Consider the following 26,778-nt stretch of genomic DNA (forward strand, 5'->3'; position numbering starts at 1 on the left):
CAATTTATATTCAGTACTTCTAAATTTAGGCAGACAGCCTGAACAATTTAGTTTTTAGAAAGAAAATAGCTTTCAAAGATATAACAGCACTCGTTTAATTTGTTTAGTTAGAGGTAGATTAAGGAACTTCTTAGTTCCTTCAGCTTCTCCCAGTACACCTGGCAGTGTCTTTGATAAACAGTTTTGCAGAAATGAGGGGAGTAGTCTGCTCTTGGAAACTAACTTCAGAATTTTCTAAAGCATGTATTTGTTAGGTATTAGTATTTCTAATTTCAGTGTGGGATTCTGAATTCATTGTGATTTCTCATGCAAGAACTGTATGTGTTCTGGCAGTGTAGCCATTGACATTCAGAAAGGCACATCTTCGGCTCTGAAATTAGGGCTTTTCTGTTAGGACATACATCCTGCTAGAAATTTAATATGGCTGCCTATCCTGATGAATAAATCTGGAGGATTCTTGTTAAATTTGTGTGGTGGCAGATAGACAAGCATTCAATATGCCAACCACTGTATGTCTAGATGCTGCTGTACAGCTCCGCTGCTACAGTGACTTAAGTAAACACAGGGAAAGGTAGATATGTTTAGTGGTAAAAACTATGTACTTTTCTTAACCTTATGTAAAAGTAGGAATGAGGACGGAAATTTCATAATGTTATATATAGCTTGTGGTTAAGGAGAATTAAAGGGGCATATTACATTTAAAAAAAATGGTTGCTTCATGGTTGCATCTTTCGATTAATTGTATTAGTCAGGTATCGTGTATGAAAAATATACTGACTGTGCAAACTGATACAGTAAGCAAATAAGAGGAGTGGAGCTGAGTTTGAAAGAACTCACTGTGGTTCACTCATGTAAGTATATTTTTCTCCCTACCTCTTCATACCAATACTGACACTCAAATATATATATACATATGTATTCTTCTAATGCTGTTCTCTGCATTTTGTATTTGTATGTATTATATGTAAAATATCCAAGATACATAATTGCAGAGGGTATCAACACACACGTCTTTGATAGCCTGACATGAATTATTCTTTTATAGAAGTTTGTGAGGTGTAAATTACTAAATTCTGGCAATAAATAAATAAATAAATATATAAATATTTTTGCTCTTGTGGGCCAGTACTGAGTGCTTATAAAGCTGCTTTAAACTCATCTTTCATATTCTTATTTAAGCATCCTTCTGTACAGGACAGTGTCATTCGGGCACTTCAAACCTCCATTTTCTTTGTTCTATGCCTTCTTCTTTAATCTTATTTTAATAATGCACTGCCTAGAATAATGAGCTGCCCATTACTAAGTTACCATCTTGAGTTGTAGCATAGTTGAAAGGCTTCGATTTGAGTCCGTGCTTTTCAGTCAAACTTCAAAATGTCCCTCCACCTCTTTTTTTGTTCTCTTTCCCATAAATTAGTAGTTGCACTATGACGGTACATCAGGCCATAAATTGTCCTTAGTAGGAGTGTTGTTAATGCATCTGCCTGTCCCCCCATCCCTTATTTCTCTCATTTGAAGCTGCCCCGCTGTTGCTGTATGCAAACCGACGTGACCTGCGGTTGGTGGATGCTGCACACGGGAAGGAGAACGCCACTGTGATCGTGGGCGGCCTAGAGGACGCAGCAGCAGTGGACTTCGTGTTTGTGAAGGGGCTGATATACTGGAGTGATGTAAGTGAAGAAGCCATTAAACGAACAGAGTTCAATAAGTCTGGGAGTGTACAAAATGTGGTAATCTCTGGACTTTTGTCACCTGATGGGCTGGCATGTGACTGGCTGGGAGAGAAATTATACTGGACGGATTCTGAAACAAATCGGATTGAAGTTTCCAATTTAGATGGATCACTGAGGAAAGTTTTGTTTTGGCAAGAATTGGATCAACCCAGAGCAATTGCCTTAGATCCTGCAAGAGGGTAAGTCTTTGTCAAAATACATATGACTATGACCATTTCTTCTACGACTTGTTTGCTCAATGATTTTAAATACTTGATGGTACTGTTATTGAAGTTATTCTGATTCATTTTGCATTATTTGCTTCTCTATTATTGTGCCTTGAAAATAATTTGCACTTCTGGAAATGCGTTTATCTTGGTTTGTGAACAACTAGAAATCATCAGGCATTAAAAAAAAAAAGAAGAAAATTATTTTGGTAGTAGTGCAGATGATGAACAGAAATGTGGAAATTCTAAGGTGAAAATGTGTAATCTTCTTGAAAAGCCATCAAAATGCCTGTAAATAGGCTTGTGCATCACTGCAGTGTCAAGTAACTGATTTTTTGGGAACATTATTCATTGTTAATGTTTATGCTTTATTGAAACAGCAAGAGAAATGAGACAAATAAATACACTGTACTAAAAATATTTTGAGACATGTTTTGGAATTGAACCAAAATTAACAGAAAGGTTGCTCTCCACTCTTCAGGGAATTTGTCTGGGGAAAAAAAAAAGGGACTTGGAATAGCCCACTCTAGAACAGATTTGATTGTTCCCATTTCTCACTTCAGTCTCTAAATGTGACTTACAGTATCATCTTTTTGTTCCAATTTTGGGACTAATCTGTTGTTGCCAGAAATGACAAATTCAGTGGTGGTTTTTGTGATGCTACATAAACATCTAGCTTGAACTTACCCAGTGTGTAGTCATCTCTGATAAGGTGACTGACTCTCTTGGAGTGAAAGACTAGTGGAATATCTTTGACACTGTGTAATCTTCTTATAGTTCATTTATTTGTAGTGTAGATATATTTATACCGTCTTTTTTTCCTGGACAAATAGGAAAATGAATCTCTCCTACTGTCATGTCAAGTAAGTTTTTCAGTCAGCTGTTTGGGCGGAGAAATTAATGCATTATTTTCTTTGCAAAGATGACGACTGCTTTATTTGCTTGCAGCTTCTTTATATTATAACCTGTTAACTTGTTTGGGTCTTTCCTTCACAAAGGAAAAATGTGTTGCTTATTTTTTTTAATGTTTTGTTTGTTTGTTTTGTTTTTATTTTTTTTTGTGCAAAACATGGCTTCTTTCCCAAGCTTTGTAGGAATGCTATATCCTGAATATTTTCTTCCCCAGTTTCAATAGGCCTTTGATGGTATATTAACAGGAAAAATGTTTCCTTTGCATTACTTATATTTTTAGCTTTCAAAATAACAAAAAGGATAAACTTATTCTTTTCCTCTCTCTTTACTACTTAAAAATTAGAGTCAGTGATAGCACAAGTTTTATTTTACTAGATTCTAAAACCATTTAAGTATATAAGAAAAGATGCAACAACTTGTGCCCCTTTCACCCACCATCCCAAAAGTGAGAGAGAGGGGAGGAAAAATAGTCAAAATGTTTTTGATTTGTCTTGCAACCAGAGAGACGGTGATCCTTATTAGTAAGGAATATCACACTCTTGTCAAGCTAGTCTTTTTTAGTAGAGTATTTGTATTTTTCAAATATACCCAGTAATATGTTCAGTGATCAAAACTAGGTGATTGCATACTCTTGCACTCTTTCAAAATGCTTAGCTCAAAGAGAAACTACAAGAAAAAGAGTGAAATAGATCAAACGTAAAGTGAACTCATAACTTTTTCCATACTGATGATCTGTTAAATCAATAGGAGTAAACACTTCAATAAGCCTGCATTAAAAAAAAAAAAAAAGGCAAACAAAAAAAAAAACACTAATTGAAAGACAAGATTTTTTTTTTCTTCTAAATCTTTGTAGAAGTCACTTTGTAAGTTGAGACATTAAGGGTATGTTTTAGGGAGATAGGAAGGTAATGCAGTAATATATCCACTTACTATACTATATACTATATACTTTACAATACTATATTACTATACTATATAGTCTTACTATACTGCAGTATGTATGTGTATGTGCAGTATGGTATAAATAAATAAATAAACTGCAATCCTTGTATGCAATTTTATGGCAGAAAACCTTTCGGCTTTTAATAAAGCTGATCACATTGCAGAATTTCCTCTGACACTTGAAATTATGGGTGGAAAGGTGTGTATAAAAAAAAAGAAAAAGAAAAAAATCCCCAAACTGTTCCTGTGTGTGTTCCTCTTTCACTAATATTTACACTTTCTTCTAGCCCTGTAAATATCTTTTGGTTTCACACTGTTGCCTGGCAGACAGTGGTAGGAATAAGCCATAAAAGGATCTAAAAATAGTTAATAAAATATGAAATTTGGAAAAGCAACCCCCTTTCATTTTTCTGCAGTCTAGTCCATCTCCTCTTACGCACAGTTGATGATTTTTCCAGACACAGATTTATGAACTCGTGCAATTCATGAAAAGGAATGATTTAGCAGCAAAATTTACACTAAGATTGTTATTACTCACAAGCTCCATTTTTCATTAAAGTTTGACAAATATAGTTGATTGGAGATATATAAAGTATTTTGTGATCGTGTTGAATTTAGTACCAAAATGTATTTTTCTGTTCTCTGCTTGGGTATATATGTGTATTTACTATACATGTTTTTCTTACTAAAAACATGTGAATCTCTGCTTTGAAATAAAACCTTAAGAACAATATAAGCCAGCACAAATATGCAGTAATGAATAACGTGTTTTCTTGGCAGCGTCCCATGTAGAAAAAATTAGTGTTTTGCCAACCCTCTGGTCTTTTCAGCAACCTGTCTGTTGTAGGATACTTAGCCATTGCTCTCTGAAGGTCTTTACCCAGTACTTACTCTTCTGAGGAATGTGACTGTTCTTTTTCAGAACATGCTACAGCAACAGTAATGGTTTTAAAGAATAACTGGTTTGGGGAACCTTTGCTACCACTGCCAAAACCATCTGTTAATTGTATGTGAGGTTATATGTGTAATTGTGAAATACCATTGTAGAAATTAGACTTGACATTCATGTCTGCTATCAATAATAAGTAATACATTCTCTAATGGAAAATATTTCTCAATTGATAGTTGTGACACAGCCCCCAAGTCTAATTTTTACTCTGATATTTTTCTCTAGGAAGTCATCAGAATCTAAAATGTCTGGACTCTTCTTACTGACCATCTCCTGTGTATGTTTTGAACTTGGAGCTTCTTCTTTCTGTTTTTCATATGCTATGACTTATTTTACAGTTTATTGTTCTGTTATCTTGGCAGTCGATTAAATATTTTGTGTGTACACAAGGTAAAGAAGGTACAGAAGGCTGAACAAGCACAGCCTTCTGAAGTGGACTGAGGGTTTTCAGGGCTGGTTCAGGAAGGCTTCTGGTTGCTTGTCATCCTTTCTGAAACTGTATATTTCTGACCAGTGTTAAACATAAGACCCTCTTAATAAGATTGACAGCTGTGCATAACGCATACTCTGAAACTCCATTATTGATTTTTGACAAGGGAAGAAGACCGGGTGGTAGACCACCCCATGTGCAGAAGAGCATCATGTTTAGGAATGGCTTGCATGAAAATAGAGCAAGTGGAAGAGAGGTTTTTCTGCTTCAGTATTTATGATAGGAGAAAAAATGTCATACCTATTCAGATTCTTGAGCAAGTACTGCTTGAAAATGCAGTGTTGTAAATTTGTACTTCTGTTTTTTCTTATTTTACTTGTACAGCCATTTTGTCCTCAGGGAAAAGACTTCATTATCATCATTACAGTTCCTCCCCAAATTGCCCTTTAGACAACTTGATCAGCTTTCTTCATAGGAAGCACTATCAAAATGAACTGGTTTTTCTCACTTCTACATGTATTGTTCACCCCAAAGGGAATGTTAAGTGCCTCCTAGAAGTGCTGACTAATTGCTTACTTTTCAGGACATGTTTTAAATCAAGTGACTCTATAGAGTTACTTTAATTGTTCAACTCTTGTAAAGCTTTCAGGTTGTAAAGGTTTCAGTTAATGAATGGAATTAAGAGTACAAAGAACTACAATACTTTTTATGACAGCTGAAGTTGATTTCTGGAATTAAGTACTTTTACATGTTGGGGAAGATCTTCAGATTCAAAGTGCAACCCTCCCCCAGCAGACATTTCAATTTTTTTCATCTAAAACCTTTCCAGGGAATACATATACTTTCTTTGTTATATGGACCTGTTTTTTTTCTTCTTTTTTTTTGTTTTTTTTTTTCTTCGAAAGCTGGCAACTTACACCTAAGTGCATCAAGCACTAAAAAATTCTTGCAGTTTCAATACAGGCATTACATCTACACATCATAACAAAAGATCCATGGGAACTGGTAGTATTTTTTGCTGAGTTGTGGATGATATAAAAACAATATAAGGAAAGGAAAGCAGTTCTAATAACAATTATAGCATATTTGATATTGGCAAAACAAAAAACATTTCTATTACCAAAAACATTTCGGTAATAAAAAACTCACAATTGCTTTGTAAGACTTCAATGAAGGTTTTTTTTTTGTTTGTTTACATACAAGTCAGTATTATCTAAAATGACTTTAGATGTAAATCCCAATAATAATGTGAATAACAGAAGGCTTTGCTTCGTGCCTTCTCTTGCCTGATGCCACATCTCCCTTGAGCAGATTGCATCTGTCTGGAAATATTTATGGTACTCCTCCACTGCTACTGACATGTTTCACAGGCAACAGATTAGTGCGCTCTGCTTATTTTTTTGGTTTATAGCCTGGCCTGTGACAATCATGAGTTAATTCTGAGGTTTTATAGGTGACTTATATAGAAGTATTAAGCTGATATGAAATCTGCAGATTGTTATGGTGTTGGCACATCAGTTTATAAGGTGTATTTAATCTTTCTTCACCTAAAGAAGCTTTGTTTATCAGAAGATGTTGGTTGCAAATACAGCCCTCTTCATAGGTTTGTTCATTTGCATTACTGTCAGTATCAGAACATTGAGTCCTTTTTTTAGATCAGATGAAAGGCTGTGGCTCAGGGAAGAAAAAAAGTAATTCTGATAACAGCTGGGAGGTTAAAGAAGCCAAAATGGTGATTTTTTTTTGGTTTGTTTGTTGTTTGGTTTTTTTTTGGTGACTTAAAGATAACAAAGCTAACCCAGAAGATTGCAATGGTATTGCACAGGTTGTCCTGATAACACTATATCAGGAGTGGCCCACCTTGGCTCTTGAGCTGCATTTAACTCCTGAAAGATCTAAAACGCAACAGCAGTGTCACTAGTAATTGCATGATGCTAGCATGGGCTGTTGGGTGACCTGAATCTCTTGGCACGGGAGACTGCAAATCAGAGAAGATTGCCAAGGCCAAGACTCCTGCATGATATAAAGCCTAACAGCATGTGAAGCCTTAGCCTGTGGGAGACTAGCGTGGCATCTGAAATGTCCTTGCCATTTTCTCCAGAACTAGTAGAACTCCTTGCTTCTGAAGTATGAGGTGTTCAGGTTTTAGCTCTTGGTCTTATGAAGATGTGTGGCTTCTGAGAACACGATCAGACATTATTCACATATGGTAATGGTGTTGAATGCTAGCACTTTTAGCTTTTTTTAAGTTGAACATCATTGACAGTCTGTTCATTCTGAACCATTCTTTCACAAGACTTCACAAGGTTTGTCTTCAATTTGTCATATATGGTTCATGTGATGCTGGCTTCCAGTCCATTGCTAGGGTAGTTCTGTGTGGCAGGATACCCAAACTGTGAAGGTGTGATTTTATTGCACGGCTCAAAATATTCATGTCATTCTCTTCTCTTTTTGCCTCCTCTGAAGGAGGAGGTGAAGGAAGGTAACCAGAAAGTAACCAGAAACCCATGTATGTAAAACAACAAAGGCTTGGAGAGGTGACCTCTCTTGTAAATCTTGATGTGCTGGTTTTAGATGTTGCTTCCATTGACTGCCTATTTTCATCCTACTGTCAGAGGTTGCCAGGAACTCAGAGGAACATGCCAAGATGTTTTCCTTGCTTTTCAGGCATTTAACTTAGTTTTCTCTATTTGTGGAAGGAGATGCAACAGATCTGGCTTGTTAGAAATAAAACTAGGGTGCACAGAGTTGATTTGTAAAGGATGAATGTTGTTCTTAAAGACTCAAGTACCGTAAAGTTATAGATGCTTTTAGCTCAAGGCAAGTTTGCAAATAAGCTTTCATCCCTACCTCCTTTGTTAAGTGCTTGGGCTAGAAAACGAGACCGTGGACTGGATCAATTGAGGGCTGTGCTTTGCCTTCTGCCAACTTCACTGTGAATAAACTAGTAGCACCTTGAAACACTGCAGTTTGTCAAAACATGTGTTCATTGTTGGTGTTTTTTTTTCTTTTTTTGTGTGTTTTGAGATTTGGATTTGTGCCAATGAGACTTGTGGATATGGTATTTTACATGATAGTCTATTGACAATTTATTAAGGTCACATTCAGGAGGATGGTTTAGACTGTTAACATGTACCTTAATGTTGGAGTGATAAGGGTGATAAGAACTGGTAAAATCGATGTGAGTTGGCCTGAACTATCGATGTCTACTATAGAAGTTTACATGCAGTGTTTGTTTTGTAAGTGAGAACCAAGTATTTAAACTGAGGTAGTAATTTCTGGTCTGCGTGAATAACCTCTGGTGATGAGTCTTTGGGCATGCTTCTTTTTATCTGCATTTTCAATCCCTACAATTATAACTTAGCATCTAAGTCTAGACTATGAAACTAGACTGTTGTATTTAAAAATAAAAGTAAAAATTGTGAACAAACAAGTTTTCACTACCCATGTTTTGAATGAAGCTTTATACTGAGTGAACACAGGGGAAGTTATTTTTAAAATTATGATTTTATACTTCTAGTAAGCATTATTAGCTAGCATGTTAATTAAAACATATTTGTTCACACACCTTTAAGAATTAAAATGATCCTAAGATAACTTTTAATAACTATTAGCAGGAACTCAAAGGGGCCATATTAATTTACAGCAGAAAGTTGTGATCTGAAATATTGTTCATTCTATGTTCTTGCATAAGAAGTTCAAAGTAGTGTTATTGTAGGGAAAGCAGAGTGGATTTAAAGGAATGTCTGTGCTATTTCTAGGGAGGAGGCCAGAGTAAAACAAAGCAGTCTTCCTCTCCCAACCCCTGAAATACAACTTGGAGGTGTTTATCAGGAAATCATTAGCTTAGAGGCCATGACATCCACTGGTAGCCCATCCATGTAGTAGAGAAAGAGCTTTCAATTGCTCAGTACAAAAACAAACACATTGCAACTGACTCAGCATAACAGTTGGAAATTGATGTAAGAAATTATTCTTATACCTCAGTTTAGGGAAAAGTTTGGTTTTTAATCACTTTACCATTTTGAGGCAGGATATTTTAGATTTTTTATGAAAATGATGATGAACTTTATAGACAATGTACGCTGAAGCAGATCTACACCAGAAGAAGGTTATTTGCAGAACTATCCTGCAGTGAATACAGCTCACTGCAGTGCATTTTGAACTTTCTTTGTTCATTCTGCGACCATCATCTTCCCTTTCTACATTAGCTTCACTGGCAAAAGCACACTTTTTGCCTTAATCTGAGTTTGTGCTCAAAATTTTTGCTGCAATATTTTGGCCAACATACTGTACACCTCTCAAGTGCATTTTTAACAACCAGCAGAAATATATAAGATAGAGTCTGCCTTAGTAACAACAGGTATGAGGAGTGTAGTAGTTTTGTGTCTTATAGTTAATGAGTCTGCTTTTCATGGGGTTAGGGAGTACAGAGACAGAAGGAGGAATGTCAGAGGAAAAAAATCTTCATTTAAAATCAAGACAAGGTTGTTTGTGGGTTTTTATTCCTTACAGCATTTGGGGAAGTGACTGAAATATGTCCATCTTAGAGTGTAAAGTTTGGTCCAAATTTTAGACCAAGGGATTTGATTTGTATTGTAGAAAATGGAGCAGAAAGTCAGCTTTGTTTCTTTGGGCAGTATTTTGTGGAGGAAGTTGATTGTAGAATTTATTTTGTTGACAAAAAAAGATTGATTTATTGCTCATTTCTTGAAAATAGATGATAAATTCTCTGCTAGCATGATTTGAAACAGACTGATCATATTCTTTAAATAAATTATGGATTAAATTTATTTATTTATTTATTAAATCACAGCACTCAGCTGTATGAAAGTTCAGCATGATTAACAAAGGAAAAAAATGTCTATAGAAGAACAATCTTTATTTGGCTGCGTTTCTGGAAAAAATAAGACTATCCCTGTGGAGAAAGAGTATATTTTAGTACTGTCTTCTCTGTAAAATGGTCAGATAAAATGTCATGGGATAATACATTGTACAGAGGATGTTGAGCAAATGCAGTTTTTACAATGCAGCTAGTAAGAAAGGAAGACATACTGGGGACATAAATTTTGAGTGGTCCTAATAAAATACCTATAATAGTTGCGTATGGAATTTATGTTTATAGACCCCAGGATAGGAGAAGATGGTTCGCATTACAGTCAATATGCCAGGGTGCTGAGCTGGGTCGGTATTTGAAGTGGTACAGTTACACTGCTTCACTATCTATCTATAAAAGACCTGAAAATGAGCTGAGCAAAGCAAAAGTTTGTGCTTTGGATTTCTGCTTGATGCTTGGAGAAAGAATTATCACTTTTAACTCTGTTGTATTATTATAGTATACCTGTCAAATTTCCAGTCTGTCCGTTTCTTTAGTTGGTGACAGCCCCCTTGGAAGCTGTTTGTAAAACATCTGGCTGAGTTGTGGGCATTTTGTAATAAAGCAAAGCAATAGAAAAACCTACGCCTTGTCCATGGGAGTTGCTTCAAATGGACCGGTGATGCTATTTCACACTAGTATTCTGGATTTTAAATTGTGTGCTTTAAATGCATATGTCTGGGTGACAATGTACATGTAATATATATTTGTGGTGCCTGTCTAGTTAATTGTATCTTGTAATTGAAACATGCTAATTGTGTTGTACTTTAAAATAAAAGAAAAATAAATAAATAAATAAATCCAACAGGGGAAAAAAACAGCAAAATCAGAATCATGGAAACATTTTTTTTTCCCTTTGGGCTGATGAGTAGTAATAGAAAGAATACTGAAATATTTTCTAGACCTTAATGTTTAATTAGAATCCTCTACTACTACTCTCTTGAAAATTGTCAACATCCATTCTGGATCTCTCCTCCTCCCCCCCCCCCCGGTTCTCACCCTTTTCTTTCTTTCCCCAGGGTTGTTTAACACATACTTTATATTTTCATTTCTCATGGGAACTGTGTCATTTCTCACTTTTACATCTTAATTCCATGTTTCAGCATTAAGTATTACTTGTAATAAGTTTTCTCTGTCACTTCAACCAAAAAGTGGTAAAGATAGGAGATTATACAACTGAGAGCACTGTTAAGACTGTTAAGTCTGAGTGTTTTTTCTAAATAAATCTATGCAACTGTGAAATTTATTTTTCTTATTTAAAGGATAAGCATTATCTCTGCTCTAGCAGGTTGTAGTGTTATACTAAAAGAAATGTGTATTTCAAATTAGGTTCATGCAATTCTCTTGCTGTGTATTGTAGTGATGCTTTCATTTGCAGTAGAATAAAACTCTTATCATTGTCTACGTTTAAATGAACTTCTGAGTAAGCTAAAATATACTATTTTGATTTTTTTTATAATTATTTTCAGCATGCTTTTTTTCTTACATTAAAAAAAAAAAGATGCTTATCTTTCTGTGGAGAGCACATTTGGATCTAAATATAAGCCTGATTAGTCCAAGGTAAAAACTAATCAGGAAAGAAATTGCTCAAAAGGTTGTGTGATATATAAAGCAGTGGGCTTCTGTAAGCCTCAAACTGTAAGGAGATCTTGCAAGGATGCCTTCAGATGTGTAAAATGAAACTCACATATTTCTTGCTGTAAACACTTGGAAAGCAATGGAGCTCAAGTAGTTGGTAACAATCCAGAGTTGTCTTTTTTTGTTGGGGTAGGGAGCAGGGGGGAAATTGCTGCTTCACCTGACCATAAGGTCTCACTTAAATGTTCCATTAACTGTATAAAGTGTCGTGTGTTGATTTTACTGTGCTTTCCTGATTAAACAATTAATCATTTTATTGTCATAGTCCGACACGCTATTTTAAACAGTATTAAATGCTGTGCTTATTGTGGCCAGAAATGATCTTTGGAGGTTCTGACTGAGAATGTCTATCGGCCCCTAGGCATGCATAAAACTAGTTGCTTGACTGAGGGGAATGATTGCTGAACACGATGCTCAAACCAGTGCTCATCATTGAGCTGGCAGACTCATAGTTTCTTGGCTAAATAGTCAACAGTGAAACCAGAGATTTGTTTTAGTAAAGGTCTGATCGCTGCTCATAACCACTAAAAGCTTGAGTATTAAATAAATTATATAGGCCTAATCATCATTTTATAGCTACAAACCAAATTTGGATTTAAAGAGACGGGTACTATGAAAGCATGAAAATACAATGTGTTCTTGAGGTTTGACAGAAATTTCTTACTTAACTGGAGCAGAATTTTCTCCTTGCATTAAAATGTACTTCTTTTTTGAGACAGAAATGAGACTTGGAATACTGTGAGTTCCTAAATAGAGTTCTCTATATAAATGTATTTATTTTAGCTTCATTAAAATCAGAGAAATTTTGTCAACTAATGTAACCAGAGCATTTTGCCCACAGTTCAGTAAGTAGCTGAAGGGTTGTCTTGTTGGTAACTTTGAAACAGAGAGGAGCTTTTTCATGCCATGTACCAAACTGCCTGATATTGATCAGACACCCTATATGCCATGGCCCTGCTGTTGCCTGTTCTGTCCTCTCTAACTAAATAAAAAGGAAAATCCAGGTCAGAGGAAAACAACAAATGTGTTGGCTTTCCAATGTCCATTGGGACTTACCTGAACTGGAGCCAAGCAATGACTAGGAGAAAGGCTCAGTGACTTTGAGTTTTGATGGGCTTTATGGTCATCCAGGGGCTCTACAGATACAGAGACTGAAGTTTTCCCATTTTCTTCAATGAGAATAGGATTATAGATGCCAAAAGGCCACCCTTGCAACAGGGTGGGAAGATTAAGATATTTGAGCTCTGGTTCTTATTTAAATTCTTTGTCTCTGTCACTCTTCTTCTTTTGAAGCCTGGCCCTGTGCAAACAACTGCTAGTAATCTCAAGTTGAATTTCTCATTGGTGGCTGTGAAAGTATTAGGTTTCTTCTGTGACTCTCCAAAACACAAAACGGAGACAGACTGTGCATTTGCGTAGTTTGGGACTCCTTCCTGCCACCTGCATAGTTTGTAAAATCTTCCAGAAAATCTCACTCGTTCCCTTTGTCTTCTGTATAAACCAGATTTTAAAAGCTTTAAAGATTTAAAAAGATTTTAAAAAGCTTTAAAAGATTTAAAAGAGAATTTGACGTGTTATACCCTAGAAATGCATGACCTCAGCCAAAACTTGAGTAAAGAGAAGTGACTTTGTAAAGATGGTGGGCTACGTTATGTTTGCACACGCATGCAGATGGTTGTTGACGTGTGTGTGTGTGTTTGCATATTTTATCTGCAGAGTTCACACTAGTGTGAATATTAACAGTACGTATACCAAACGATCTCCAAATAGGAGGTGTCTGAAATCTGCTACAGAAGTTGTTCAGTTAAAAACTGAACAGAGGTGCAGAAGAACTTTGTTTGGGTGCAGGTCTTTCAGAGGCTAAACCCTCTATATTTTATCTGGTGACCTTCTTAATCATACATTATTTGACTGTTAAGTTGATCTTGACAGGACTATTCCTACAAATTTAAAAATGTACTCGAGTGTTTTGAAGGACCCAAGCTGGATACTGCTGGATACCAAGCAGTTTGTGGTCCTGAAGCTAAGAGGCTGAAGTAGTTGACAGTGTTTTGGAAGGATAAAAAGATGAAGAGACAAACTTCTTAGTTTTTTACAAAGAAGTAGATGCTCTAAGAAGTAACCATGAAGATTAAAAGTAAGATTTGTCATATTGGGAAAAGCTGTCTGACAGCTCTTTTACAGGCTACCAGAAGTCCCATATTTAAAACTAGACAGGAAAGAAAGTGACTGTGAAAAATAAAATAAGCTAAAATAGACCATTTCTGAAATCAAGCAGAAGACCATCCATGTTAGTTACTTTATATTTAAACCTTTATTTGAGTTCTGCCTGTCATATTACAGATTAAAATGTCTAATCTTAGGCTCCTGCTCGCGAATGATTTGGCATAAGACTCTTCTATTGTTAATTTCCAAGTCTGAGTTTGCTTGGGAATTGTCATCCCAGAATTCACAATTGCCTGCTCAAGTAAGAAAAATAAATTATTTTGTGCAAATGAAAGTGTTTGCAGAATCAGTTAGCTATAAATTTATGAAGAGAATACAAAATTATTTTTAATATGCTATTTTAAAGTTATTAATATTACAAAAATAATTGTGCTGTTTAAAATTTCTGCATGAGAAAGGATAGTTAATGCAAATATTTGCATCTTGAAATAGAGGAAGATGAGAATTGTTAATACATATTTCTGAAGATTATCTGATTTTTTCTCTCTCACTCTGCCACATTTCCCCCCACCATGTACACTATACACTTCCTAGACCAATCCTTTCAGTTTTCGAAGTATACTTTACATTCAGCTACTTGAGGGAATGTTGTGTATAGTAAACACATGCCGTAGGGCTTTTTTTTTTCCTCTTTGTTGAAATTCTAGTTTCCAAAGCATCTTAAAGATGGCTCTTAGAATCTGTATTGTGAACTGCCTAATTTTTCAGGCTTGCTTGTTGTGGTAGACCATAAGGGTAGGATAGATAAAATCACAGCATTAATAGTTATTTTGCCATAACAGTATTGAGTATGCTGGTTTGGTAGAAGACTGTTTTTTCCACAAAGAGAGTTTGTGGCATTCCAGTGTCCAGAGTTAAATGATTGCTTTCTTATTGCAGGACCTAGATGCTATATGAAAGTTCTTTTCACTAACTGCTGAATATTAACTTCAAGTGTTTTCCCTTGAGATGGTAAAGAATAAGATTGAGCTTAATCTATGTATTTTTCTCTTAAATAAGACCAAAATCATACTAAAAACAGAGTAAGGGACAACTGCTATCCCCTATTTAAGTATAAGCCAAATCTGTCTGATAAAATGGAGTTCTGGTGAGAATTTGAAAAATGTATGAGCTAGGTGCTGAGAACAAATATCAAATTGAGTGCTTGATGATTTTTGGTGAAATGAATGTTAAACTTTTTTTCTTTCATGTGCATCTTTTTTGCAAATACAGTGTTTGTGGTGAATCATGAAACTTGCCATTTTCACCATTCTCTGTTGCTTCTAGGTAAGCTTCTTGACAATGGTCACACCATAAGAAATTTACATAAACATGCAAGACACAGCTTGTCAAACATATGTTCAGTGACTGCATGACTAATGTCTTTCTGATGGAAAAAGTTCTGGCTCCTTTTTTTAGAAACAATAAGAAAAATCTATGGGAACAGCTAGCCTTTTTATGACTGACTTTGAAGCAGTGACATGACTTGTTTCTCCATTTGAGGCCGTCCCTCTGGAATTGTGATGTCACTAAGTTCTGGCATCTGTTTTCTCAGTGCTGTCGAGTGCCATGCATTAATCTTAACTAAGATAGTTTGGTGTTTTCTGTTGTGTGTCTGACTGCAGAATTGTCAGTCTTTTAAAAATAAATAACTAAATAAATGATGCTTTCCAAAATCATAAAGCGATGTGAACAGTCACTGTATCCAGGGAGCCAACAGATTGCAGACAAGGAATGTACAGATCAAGCCTTTTGACCTTCAGTCATTTCATTTCACTTAGATTTACCCTGTTTGTGTAACTGAAGACTGTTTTAATGTAGTTGTGTTTCTAGCTGTGACAAGAAATCATATGAGTTAATGAAGTGGTAATTACGGTCTGGAGCTATCTCAATCTAGACACTGGTAGGCTGAGTTATGCAATTCACATACCCTGTTATATAGTGGATTTGATTACAACACCTTATTCAGTGTTTCAGCAACAGGAACTGTTGACAAGAATGGCCATGCCCAATTTTGTTTCAGAGCTTCTGTGTCTTATTTATCCAAGACCTTTTTTCATGGAGAGATTTGTTACCCTGTTTAAAACTGAAGTGCTTGATTTTCTAATTTAAAAAAAAAAAAAAGTTTTTTGTGGTCAGCTGTTGAATTCAGAGATGGTAGTAGGTATTTGTAGCATCCTGATTTGGGGCATGGACTTGCACTTCAACAACGGTAAGAAGTTTAATAGTAGAAGAGTTCTATTTTTTTTTTCCTTCTAGAATTCAGTTTTATTTTAGTGTTGATCTTTCTTTCACCAAATTCAAAGTCTGTGTCTAGTGTTGTGTATGCTAACTGTTGAAATAGGAAAGGATGAAAGTGGACTGGAAGGATGAAGGAAGCTCTAATTTAAATAAATAAAGGCCTGTCTTGAGGAAAATGTGACTTGATAAAGCGTTTTCCACGAAAACATGTGAACACCAAACCTCTGTTTTACTCCTTTCTTCCACTTTTTGGAACCCAAAATGATTTGCTACTGTTCCTCTTATCAGAAGTAGAGTTGACTTTGCATGTCATAAAATGAACTTTTTTTTTGTTTTGCCAATCACTTTTTCAAGTTTTCCTCTGCTTTTTCAGCCTTTAATCTGCATTGTAGTGTTGTCTTATGCCACTCTTGACATGTTTCAGAGTGCATTGGATGAGTTTGTTTAGAGAAACAGTTCTCTCTTTTTTTTTTGTGGTTGTTGTTTTTTTGTTTTTGCTTTTGTTTGTCTTCAGAACCACAGCAGTGGGCAAAATGTGTCAGCAGAAGTAAGCTGAATGATCCCACAGACAAACTCTTCTCACTGCCAAAAGAAAAATAACATTCAATTGAACTGGTGTTTTAATGGTAATAGTATATGCAATTCAGTTATAAAGCTGTCTTCCCAGATCGGCAAAGATTTCCAAGGTGACTGTGGGTGGGCTGGATGTACTGTACTGGGATACTTGTTCATAAACATAGGCTTTTTTTTTTTTTTTTAAGGATTTTTCTATTTTATATAAAAACATTCAAGTAGAATACTTTAGTGTGTGTGGCTTGTGGAATGATTGTGGGAATAATATGTATACCTATACACGAAAATGATAGTTGCTAGGCTGGAACCCCAGTCTACTTTGAGGCACCTGTGGTCTCGTGCACTTGGTCGGCTGGTTGGTGGGTAGAGGGTGCATGTGTGCCCATCCATGGCACAGAACTGCTTGACTGACTCTTTCTAGCTGCAAGAAGTGGACTGAACAACTCGCACAGGAGATGGTCTGATCTGCTCTGTATAGGCTACAGGATGCCTTTTCAAAGTGTTGAAGCCCACAGGCTCAGGTTGAAGCCAAGGTGATTGGGAGATGGTGACTTGATGGCAAAGCGTGACTCCTTTCATCAAGGTCTTGTATGTTCTCAGATTTTTGACCTTTCCTTGGAGATCACAAAAACCATTTCAGTCAAGCAGCTGATATTTTGGTTTTGTCCCCTCGTAGCGCTGAGAAAGCTCCCCAAGCACTGCAGTTGGGCATCTAGTGCTAGGACACCTGGGGTCTATGGGGGTACAGAACAAGTCATAATGTGCAGTTGTGTTACTTAACTGTGGATGTCTTCTGAACTAGACCATAGTATCAGCCTAGTAGTGAGAAGATATTTGTTTTACAGAAAGTTATTGAGATTCTAGAACATAAAGGTGGTTGTTGTGGAGTGTTGTGTGGCTTTGTTTATAAGGGAAATATTTCTTCTCCGTGTTTAAGCATATTGATGACAATTTAAAAATCACAAAGCCTGAAGTAGGCAATAGCTTAGGGGTGTGTTTAATTGATGGTTTGTCATCTGTAAGGGCATGAGCTTGCGTTTTTGGTGTAATAAAAGTCTAAACGGTAGCCTGGGGAATGGTGGTGGTATAGAGCAAGGAAGCCTGGCAACTGGGTATTTTAGTTGAGGGACAGACGGTATTAAATTTAAAGTTAAATGCTGTCAAACCAGTTACACAGATAAACAGGAGACATCTCAAAAGAAAGGTTTCTGCAAGCAACCCTTGGTATAATGAAAACATAGCTCCTGTGTTTAGAAGGAAATCATAGTATGATATAAAGTAACAGGCATCCAGACTGTGTAGTCCTTCTTAAAACATCAGCAGCTATTTTCCACAAATAAGATCAGTGTGTAGAATAAAAACAATATGGTTGGGTTGCATCATCTTAGGTTGCAGAGCTTATTTCTTCAGGAACACTTATGTACAGATAGCTGAAGACATTATGCCATGAATTGACAATAGTTACAAGCATGTAACTTTACAAAAGCATTATACATTCAGTGGTGTAATGTTTAGAAAGACAGTTTTGATAGGGGTGAGGTCTGCCTTAATACTATAGTTGGGTGAAAATGATTTGTGTATCACTTGGTAAATATACTGTTTGCTGCCTGCTGATTACTGCAACTTTTTTTTTTTCTTGTAAAAGATATGGGAGATGAAAAAAATATGTTCCTGATTTTTCCTTGATTATTATTTTTTGGGGGTGGGGGGAAGGGGGGAGCAGGGGAGAGGGGAGCAGAGAAAAATCATTATTCCTGCCATAGGTTTCATCTTTAATGTCGTGTCTATTCAGTAAAACTAATTTATTTTCCAAACATTTGCTGTTTAGATGTTTTGTAAGCACAGTGTTGTTCTCTCCGCTTCCTTTCTTCCCCTGCCACTCTTGCAGATGCCTGCTGAAACAGGTATGGAAATTCTGCCTGAATTGCTGAAGCCAATGCTATGCCAGCCTTCTGTAACTGCGTTTTAACACATGAAGCAGCAGCTGTGCTGATGCACATTCAAAGTACTAGTATTGCTTGTCAAACAATTTAGATGAATTGAGAAGTGAAAAAGCAAAAATGGGTTACAAAACCTGGAAAATGTATAAACACTGTTGGGAACACTTTGAGGGAGTTGAGACAGTTTTAATGAATGTTTGTAGTATAAGCACTCCTTTCCATTGCTGCATCCCCAAATGCAAAAACATGGTGCTAATGCGCCACTGAACTGTTTATAAAGAAACAGAGGTGCTAATCCATCTTCCTAGTTTGAGAAGATGAATTATATAAACTACATTAGATGATGAAGTAAGAGCTGAAGCTTTCATTAAAGGATTTCCAGTTTGTTAAAGTAGGCACAGAATTACCTGACAACTTGTTTTTGTTGGAAAATGCCGATTCATCAAAATTGAAACTTTTTGTGGAAACACTTGTTTTGACAACTTTTCATTAGATTGTCATCCTGTTTCACATTGTTGGAGCCTTGAGTTTCCATCTCTGTTGCAGCCATATCACAGTGGCTAGTAGGAAGCTGGTAAAACACTGATTTTCAGCTGAGGTAGTGTTGTGACCTCTCTATTTCTATCCAGGTAGATCTTTCTGTTTCAAATGTTACTTTTAATTGTTGGTCTATTTCAGTGAATACTCTACTTCTACTTCATGTAAACTTTGTGTTTGTTTCACTGATTACAGCAAGACTTAGTTTAGTTAGACACTTCCAGCAAAAGAAACAGTATCACCCTTTCTATATCCCCAGTTATCATTCCTTTGTCAGCTCTTCATCCTGGCACTTTGGTCAGTGCTACTCTGGGCACTGCCTATAGGGCAGGTAGGAGTAATGCTTGCCTAGGTCACCAGAACTTTAATACCTGTCTTGCAGATCCTAAAAGGTAAGGGGAGAAAAAAATGTAACAGAGAGGAATTTGATGAATATGTGTATGTGTGTATATATGTATGTGTATATATATATTTTAGGAGATAGAAACAGGGCAGCTGAGGAGAGATGGGCTCTTTTTGCCTTGTCGGAAGTTTCAGCTTCATGTGTTGGTTGAGTTGTGCAGCTTTGCTTGCAGATTCTGGTTATCATATAGGAATGGTAACTATCCACTGATTGTTTTCAGAGGCAATCTTTTCAACAGTTACTAATCTGTCTCTGTCTTGTAATGTTTTCTCAGTGGTGTTTTTTCTCTAAGGTTATTGCAATTTTTAAGGTAATTGTGAAGGTCTGTGTCACCTCCACTAAAGGTATGATTTTCATGGTGACATACCAAGTCCACACTATGAAATGCAAAACATTTTTCTTTTTCACTTGCCAAAAGCAACGTCACTAAATTGCAACCAGCAGCCTTCTAATTCACCCTGTGATTTGTTCATCTTTTGTCTGAATACTAAGCAGCTTATTTTGTGAAAGTCATATTGTCTTAAATATATGAGCAGCTGCAAAGGAGGAAATACACACACAGTTGCTTAACAGATCCTTGTTGCCACTTGATTTTCTTGCTTGGTTATCTTCCAGCACAGGATGCGTTCTTGCTTCTAAAGGTGAGATTGGGAGGATAGCAAAGCAGTAGCACATTGTACTGCCAAAATAAATAATTTGTGGGTCTCTTCCACCACTCCAATCTCATAAGGACAGCTGTTAACCAAATGTTTGACCTGCTTAATGGTGTGGGGATTGGGTACTATTTTGTTGGGGCAGTGTAATTAATGACAGGTGGCACTGCAAACTAGTACTTGTTTTCTGTGATAATTTTGGCTTAACTATGCACGGCTAAAAAGCTTAAAAAACGCCAATCCTGGCACAGACTAGTGCTTCCAGCAGAGGGTTTAACCAAATAGAGTGAGCAGTTCCCTTCAGTGGTAGTACAAAAGCCACTGTTTCTCTGTAAAAGCAGCTTTAGCGAGAGCTGTGTTAGCTGTCTAGTCTTCCACATATTTTATGCCATGGATGTTCTGTGCCTTTTGCTACCCCTGCTGATGTAATTAGAAGCCAAAATGTGTTGCACATTTTGGAAGACTTGCTGGTGGGTAGCAACTCCACTCTGGGCCTTGGGCCTTGTGTATGAATGCTAAGGAAGATGGTTGCTGCAGAATTTTGCTGTACCCTTAATTAGCTCCTCTGAGGTTACAGGTTTATGTATCTGAGCTTTGTGTAGCTGAGGAGAGCAATGTTCAAAGCTCTGTAAGAGGATTCTTTACACTGAGTGTATCAGTTTGGGTAATGTTAAGCTAGCAATGAGCACACGCACACAGAAATTTGATGGATCTAGGAGCTGATGATACTCTAGAAATGGGAACAAACACCATTGGCAGCTAGTATGCCTGGTGTGTGTGTGTGTGTAAACACTGTAGATATGCAAAAAAAAAGTCCTAATTTGATCTTTGCAATTTGTTGCTCGATTTCAGTCACATCAGGGTCTCCAGTGTCACCTCCCTGTGGTAACACAGTGGCAATGGTGCAGGTTTCTTTTCCCTAACAACATCCGCATGGGACAGATGTGCTCCAAATGCTGGACCTGCTGCCTCTGTTTTAGTCAAACTTCAAGGAATACACACGTGACATGCTTCTAACTAGAAGACCAATTTTTATTTTTTTTAATTCCAGTGTTCACAGAAAAACTTGTTTCATTAGTGTTTTCTTTCTTTCTTTGTTTTCCAGAGGTTTTGCCCATCACTCAATTTTAGAGTGGCTGTGCCTTGTCCTAAAAGTAAGGCAAAAGGAGAGGATTTAGGTAGATGCCAGTTCATCACAGGGGATGTGCAACAAAAAAAGCAACCCTTATATCTAGTTTCTAACCTAATATGATTTTTCTTTTAACAGATAGTCAGTGCATGTAGTTTATTTAAATGACCTCAAAAACACTTGCTTGTTCTTCGCTCTGGAAAAAAATCTTCTGCCTTGACAGCAGTTTCATATCTCTATATGAGCCTTCTATGGAGGGGGAGATGATGTCTCTGCTTAAATAGGAGAAGTTGATACTTTCACTTGGTGCCAGATATAACTGGGTTGGTGACTCTTTACATCTAAAGAACAAAAACCCAAATAGTAACCTCTCTTGTTATAATTTAAGTGAATGCTGAGCTCTTGCCAAGCTGAGCAAGCCTCGTTTCTTTCACTGTTATCTTGGACCAGAAATAAAGAGAGTTTGTGCCTTTCTGTTTGAAAGTTACCAGAAAAAGATCTTTGAGTGGTGATGTTCACATGCCTTCCTTAGGTACCCAGCTTGCTGAGTTAAGTTAGCCAGCTCAACTCCCTTTGTAGTCACTGGAGAAGGGTGAGTCCGAGCAATACTGTAACCTCTGCAGGAAGCTGCTTCTTTTCCCCTCCTTAGTGCATGGGCTGAGCTGGCTAGCTCACCCTGATGAATTAGGGTCTAAAGCTGGACGTTGTGATTAATGCCACTTCTCTTCAGAGGACACTCTGATTTTTTGAAACTAATATCAAATCATTTCAGTGCCAGCCTTGGAGATCTCAATTGCTTTTATCGACCATAAAAAGAAAGGCAAACATATACATTCTTCTTTTAAAAAATACTTATAGTTTAACAATCAAGTTTAGAAACAAAAAAGCCCCCTCAAATAAACCTAGTAAGTGTGAATTTATTGGATAATTCCTTCATGTGGTGTAAAAGGCTGAGCAAAAGGGTCATTTCACTGTCCTACACTGGTTCAAGAAACTAGAGCTTCATAATAATTCCAACATTGGAGGCATCCTAATAGATGTTGACCTTGAATCAGTAATACAAGCCTGACTTGCATATATTTTGGACTCTTGTGGTCATTAAAGCACTGTTCCTGGTAAAACTGTGATGAAGGCAAGAGTCTTTGTATTTCATCTCCATTAAAACTGTTTTATCTCTGGAGCAAAATGAGGCCTACTTTTTTTTTTTTTTCCTTTTAATTGTAGTCCTCATAGTTGTTACAACATTCATTTCCAAAGCAAATTCAGAAAATCTTCTGTTAGGCATTGCAGCCCAAGGTAGCGGGGCACAGAAGGGCTCTGTGTAGAGAGGATTTTTGTACTCAGACTCTTAAGGCACTAATACAGCCATCAATATGTACAGCCCTTCAATTTGGTGTGTTACTTGGAACTTCAGCTTCTTTGCTTCCCTGAGTATAGAGGAGAGTGTACAGCATTGTGAAGCATGGCTTAGGCTCTTATTCTTGAAAATGGCTATTAGAAAGACATGATTACAGATTGAATTCTTGCTTGCATGTAAAAGCTATTTCTCAGATGGTTATGTCAGCTCATCTAGCTGATCCTGAAGACGTTAGAAACTGTCAGTGGGAAGAATATCTCAAGAGCCCCCTTTCTTCTTATGAGCTGTGAGCTAGGGGTTGGTGGTGTTACTGGTGTAGGGAGCTGGTTAGAAGAAGCTTCAGCAGCTAGGGCTAGCCCTAGCCAAGTCCATTTTCTTTCCCTGTGCTGTGAAAAAGCTGCAGTACTTATTTTCTTGGATTGTTAATTAGGCTAGTTAAGGTAAATATGCATTTGGTTCTCTACTCAAGTAACAGAATGCATCCTTCTGGTGTAGCTGTTCCTTTTGTGCAAACTGGCCTGATTCTATCAAGCTATCAATGTCACGTGCCATCGCATCACAGTCTTTCCTCACTATGTGTCAGTGTGCAAAGCCAAGCTGTTCTGACAGCTTCACAGTGCAGTCCACAAAAAAAAAAAAAAAAAAAAGAGCAAAGTTATGAAGAGTTAAGGCTTCCCTGAATAAATTCACTATCTACATTTCTTACACACTTGGGGGAAAGTCTTACCATTGCAATGACTTTTGTTTATTATTAGTATACCTCTGTCCTTTTATTTGAATTTCTTTGTACAGTTCTTTTCCAAACATATTTTTGTCCTCAGTGGTAATCCCAAACTATTTTTTTTTTAATCATTTACATAACTGGAAATCTGTTCTATTACAATTAAATTCAGTTCAGAAAAAAGTAGTTAAACATTAATTGTCAATAAAGCAGATAAAAGCCCTTGGTAAAATTAGATAACAAGCATGAAGGGATTACTGTTCATGACTTGTAACAAAAGAAAGTATTGCTATCTGAAGCACACCATGGAATGGACAGGCTAAGTTGGACCTGATATGAGAGGAATAAATTATATATAGAGCAAAATCAATTTTTTGTAAGTGAACACATTCAGATAGTTTTCAGAAGTTATATTGCGTTTGAGATTTGAGTGCATCCCTAATGTACATAAGCTCAGCTCTTGGGGCAAAGAATATACATACATACATAATCTTGAATTTTACTTTCTCATATTTTGAGTGCACTCTCATGAGTGCTGGCACGTGCAAAACTTTTGAGGGATTGGGTTGTGTGAGCATCTTACTGCATTTCCATGGAAAATGTAAGCTTAAAGGAAAACCCAGAACCTAGATGAATTAATTGCACTTTGCCTTGGGACAGAAATCACATAAAGTGAAACCTGTAAATTATGCATGGTTTGGACACAAGTCTCAAGCTGTCAGCAATTGTGCTCAATGCTGCCATTATTAATGAAGCTATCTTTCTGCCCCAATCTTTTTCACCCTTAAGACTATAATTGTGACTTATAGAAGATTTTTGGAGTAGAAATGCTTTGTCCTTTTTTTAAGGGAAAAAAAAAAAAAAGAAAAAACACAAAACCCGTACTATCCTGCTTCAGAGTTTATTAGTGATACACGGCTACGTGGTGGGCTTAATTTCAGGGTGGTGAAGAATGGATGCAGAGTGCAGTCAACCTGAGAAAATCTTAACAGAAGTTACAGTTGAGTAATTGTGGAGAGGGATGGTGTTATACAAAGAGCTAAAAACTCCGCTTTTGGGTATAATAGGGATATGGAGTTGCAAGGTGAACACCAGGGGAACTCTAATGAAGTACAGTTTCATTGACAGGAACTTTGACAAAATTGTATCCTTACGTTCTTCCCCATAGAACAATTCCTATAGTAGAAATAAGACTGAAACCACCATGTTGCATATCTGTGGTAAGAAAAACAGCAGTGTGGCTGCTGAAAACACCAGTATCTTTAACACATTGCATTCCCACTCCTGGAAATTAACAGTCATACATTATAGTAGATCTTATCTAGTGTAACAACTACAGGTCAGAATGTGACCTGAGTTTACATGTTAGTGATTTATTTTAAATGCAATTTTTGTGTGAATTTCATTAGTGATTCTAAATTAGTAATTAAGTTGGTGTTGCTTCTGCTTTGCTGTGGCTTGCTCTTGAAGTGCTCTTGTGCTGGGGGTTATGTTAGGATACTTTACCTTCTTGAATTTGCTGCTGAGCCTATGGATTCCTGTTCATTGTTCCTGACTTCATTCAAATAAATTATTTAGGTATTTTTGGCAAGATTTGAGTGTTTCTCTGCAATATATCTTCAAGACTCAACGTTCTTCATAGCTGCCTTCCCATTTGGTAGCGTCTCTTCCACATGCTGGGCTTATATTTAAAACCTGTGCCAGGTTCTGAGTGGCATATTTTATAATAAAGAACAGAGCATGCTCTCCACTTAACTTGCTCGGTATTTTGCTCGAGTGGCACAGAATACTATAGGTCTCTCCCCATTAAAACAAGTCTGATAACAAAGTAATAAAGTAAAAAATGTAAGGGTAGGAGAGCATCACAGAACCAACAAATTTAAAAGATGAAAACTACCAGCAGCTTCAGGGTGCAATAGCAGTGCAGTTCCCAGCTGTATATCAACACATGGATCACTTGCTCTATTGTGGCACTGTGCATTGCAGGTTTTAAAGCATTCCAGGCCTGAACTTCTCAGTTTTCTCTCTGCTGACACATTTTAAATTATTCTTTTAAATATTTATTCTCAAGTTATCTGAATGTATTTGATTTGTGGAATGAAACAGTAAGTTTGGCCCTATAGCAAAATCAAAACTAAAAATCACTTTGCAACAACGATAAATATCTATGTACAAGCAAAAGTGATTTTTCATATGTTGTGCTGGTTTAGATCCCATTGAATGCGGGAGAGTAGCTGTTTACCTTCCCCTTTGATAGTGACTGGTAGTGGTGTTGTCACCATCGTGCTGTTCTGAACAGTAACTTATGGTGTGTATGTGTCATGCTTAGTAAAATGAATTAACCATCACTGTGCTGAGTATCCACAAAAATACTTAAAATACAAATGTAGCAGGCACTATTTTTTTCTTTTTGAACAAGTTGTAACTCAGTGGGCTTTTTTCTTTTTTCTTCTTTTTTTTTTTTTCCTTTTTTTTTTTTCTTAGTCTTTAAAAGCCTTAAAGTATGGGGTAAGGAAGGAGGAGGGGGGGGTATTTCTTCTAAAACTTCCCTCCCCCTTCTCACAACCTGTTCAAACAGGGTTGGTGCCTGAGCTCCTTTTCTGCTCCTGGATTCCCGTAAGCAGGATTCCCCCACTGGTTCAGGGTACTTTCCCATACCTGTGCATGCTGGCTTTTGCTGTGCTCAAGTGTAATGTTCTTAACTCTTCATTTTTTGTACGCCTTCTTTCTGCAGACTTTAACAGATTAAATGTAGTGAGCGAAAATACAGCAATGAATGTTATGTCAGATTAAATCACGTGTTTAAAGTTGCCATTTTGTGTTCCTACATGGAGAACTGGGGTGCATTTTATAGCTGGATAAGGGACTCCCAGCTTTCTAATATTGTATGCTAGAAAGATTTGTATATATATGTAAGCAGTGAGTCTCTACAGAACTAGACTCTTCAGTTTACAGTATATTTAGATATAGAAAAGATGTCTAGTTGTTTTTGAGGTTTTTCCTTTTTTTTTTTTTTACATGTATTAGCATATAATTTACTTTATATGCGGCTAGTGTTGTTTACCGTGACATCTGGTTTTGCAAGTTAAATGCAAAGAATGACTTCATTGTTTTGTTAAAATATTCCAAAATACTCATGAGTTTTCCTATAAAACCACTCAAATGAATAGCTTCTGCAGGAAAACTTTGAATCTGACAGATCTTGTTGTGTTTGCATGGTTTCTCTTGCTCAGTACCCTCTAGTGTTGCATTCTTTGGATTGTGCAATTTTATTTATTTATTTTAATTCAGAGGATTGGAGGTAAACCCTAAGTAAAATATCCAATTTTTAAA

The 26,778-nt window shown here is 36.6% G+C and overlaps 1 protein-coding gene across 1 annotated transcript in view; it reads left to right on the plus strand.

Annotated features, from left to right (window-relative positions):
- The window catches only part of LRP6 (LDL receptor related protein 6), a 121,989-nt gene that overhangs the window by 12,929 nt on the left and 82,282 nt on the right, over window positions 1-26,778 (plus strand). The window contains exon 2 of the mRNA XM_083819923.1: window positions 1,519-1,912. Within this exon, the coding sequence (XP_083676049.1) occupies window positions 1,519-1,912 (394 nt within the window). The remainder of the gene's footprint in view (window positions 1-1,518; window positions 1,913-26,778) is intronic.

Source organism: Anser anser (genome assembly GCF_964211835.1).
Source record: "Anser anser genome assembly, chromosome: 1".
Taxonomy (NCBI): Eukaryota; Metazoa; Chordata; class Aves; order Anseriformes; family Anatidae; genus Anser; species Anser anser.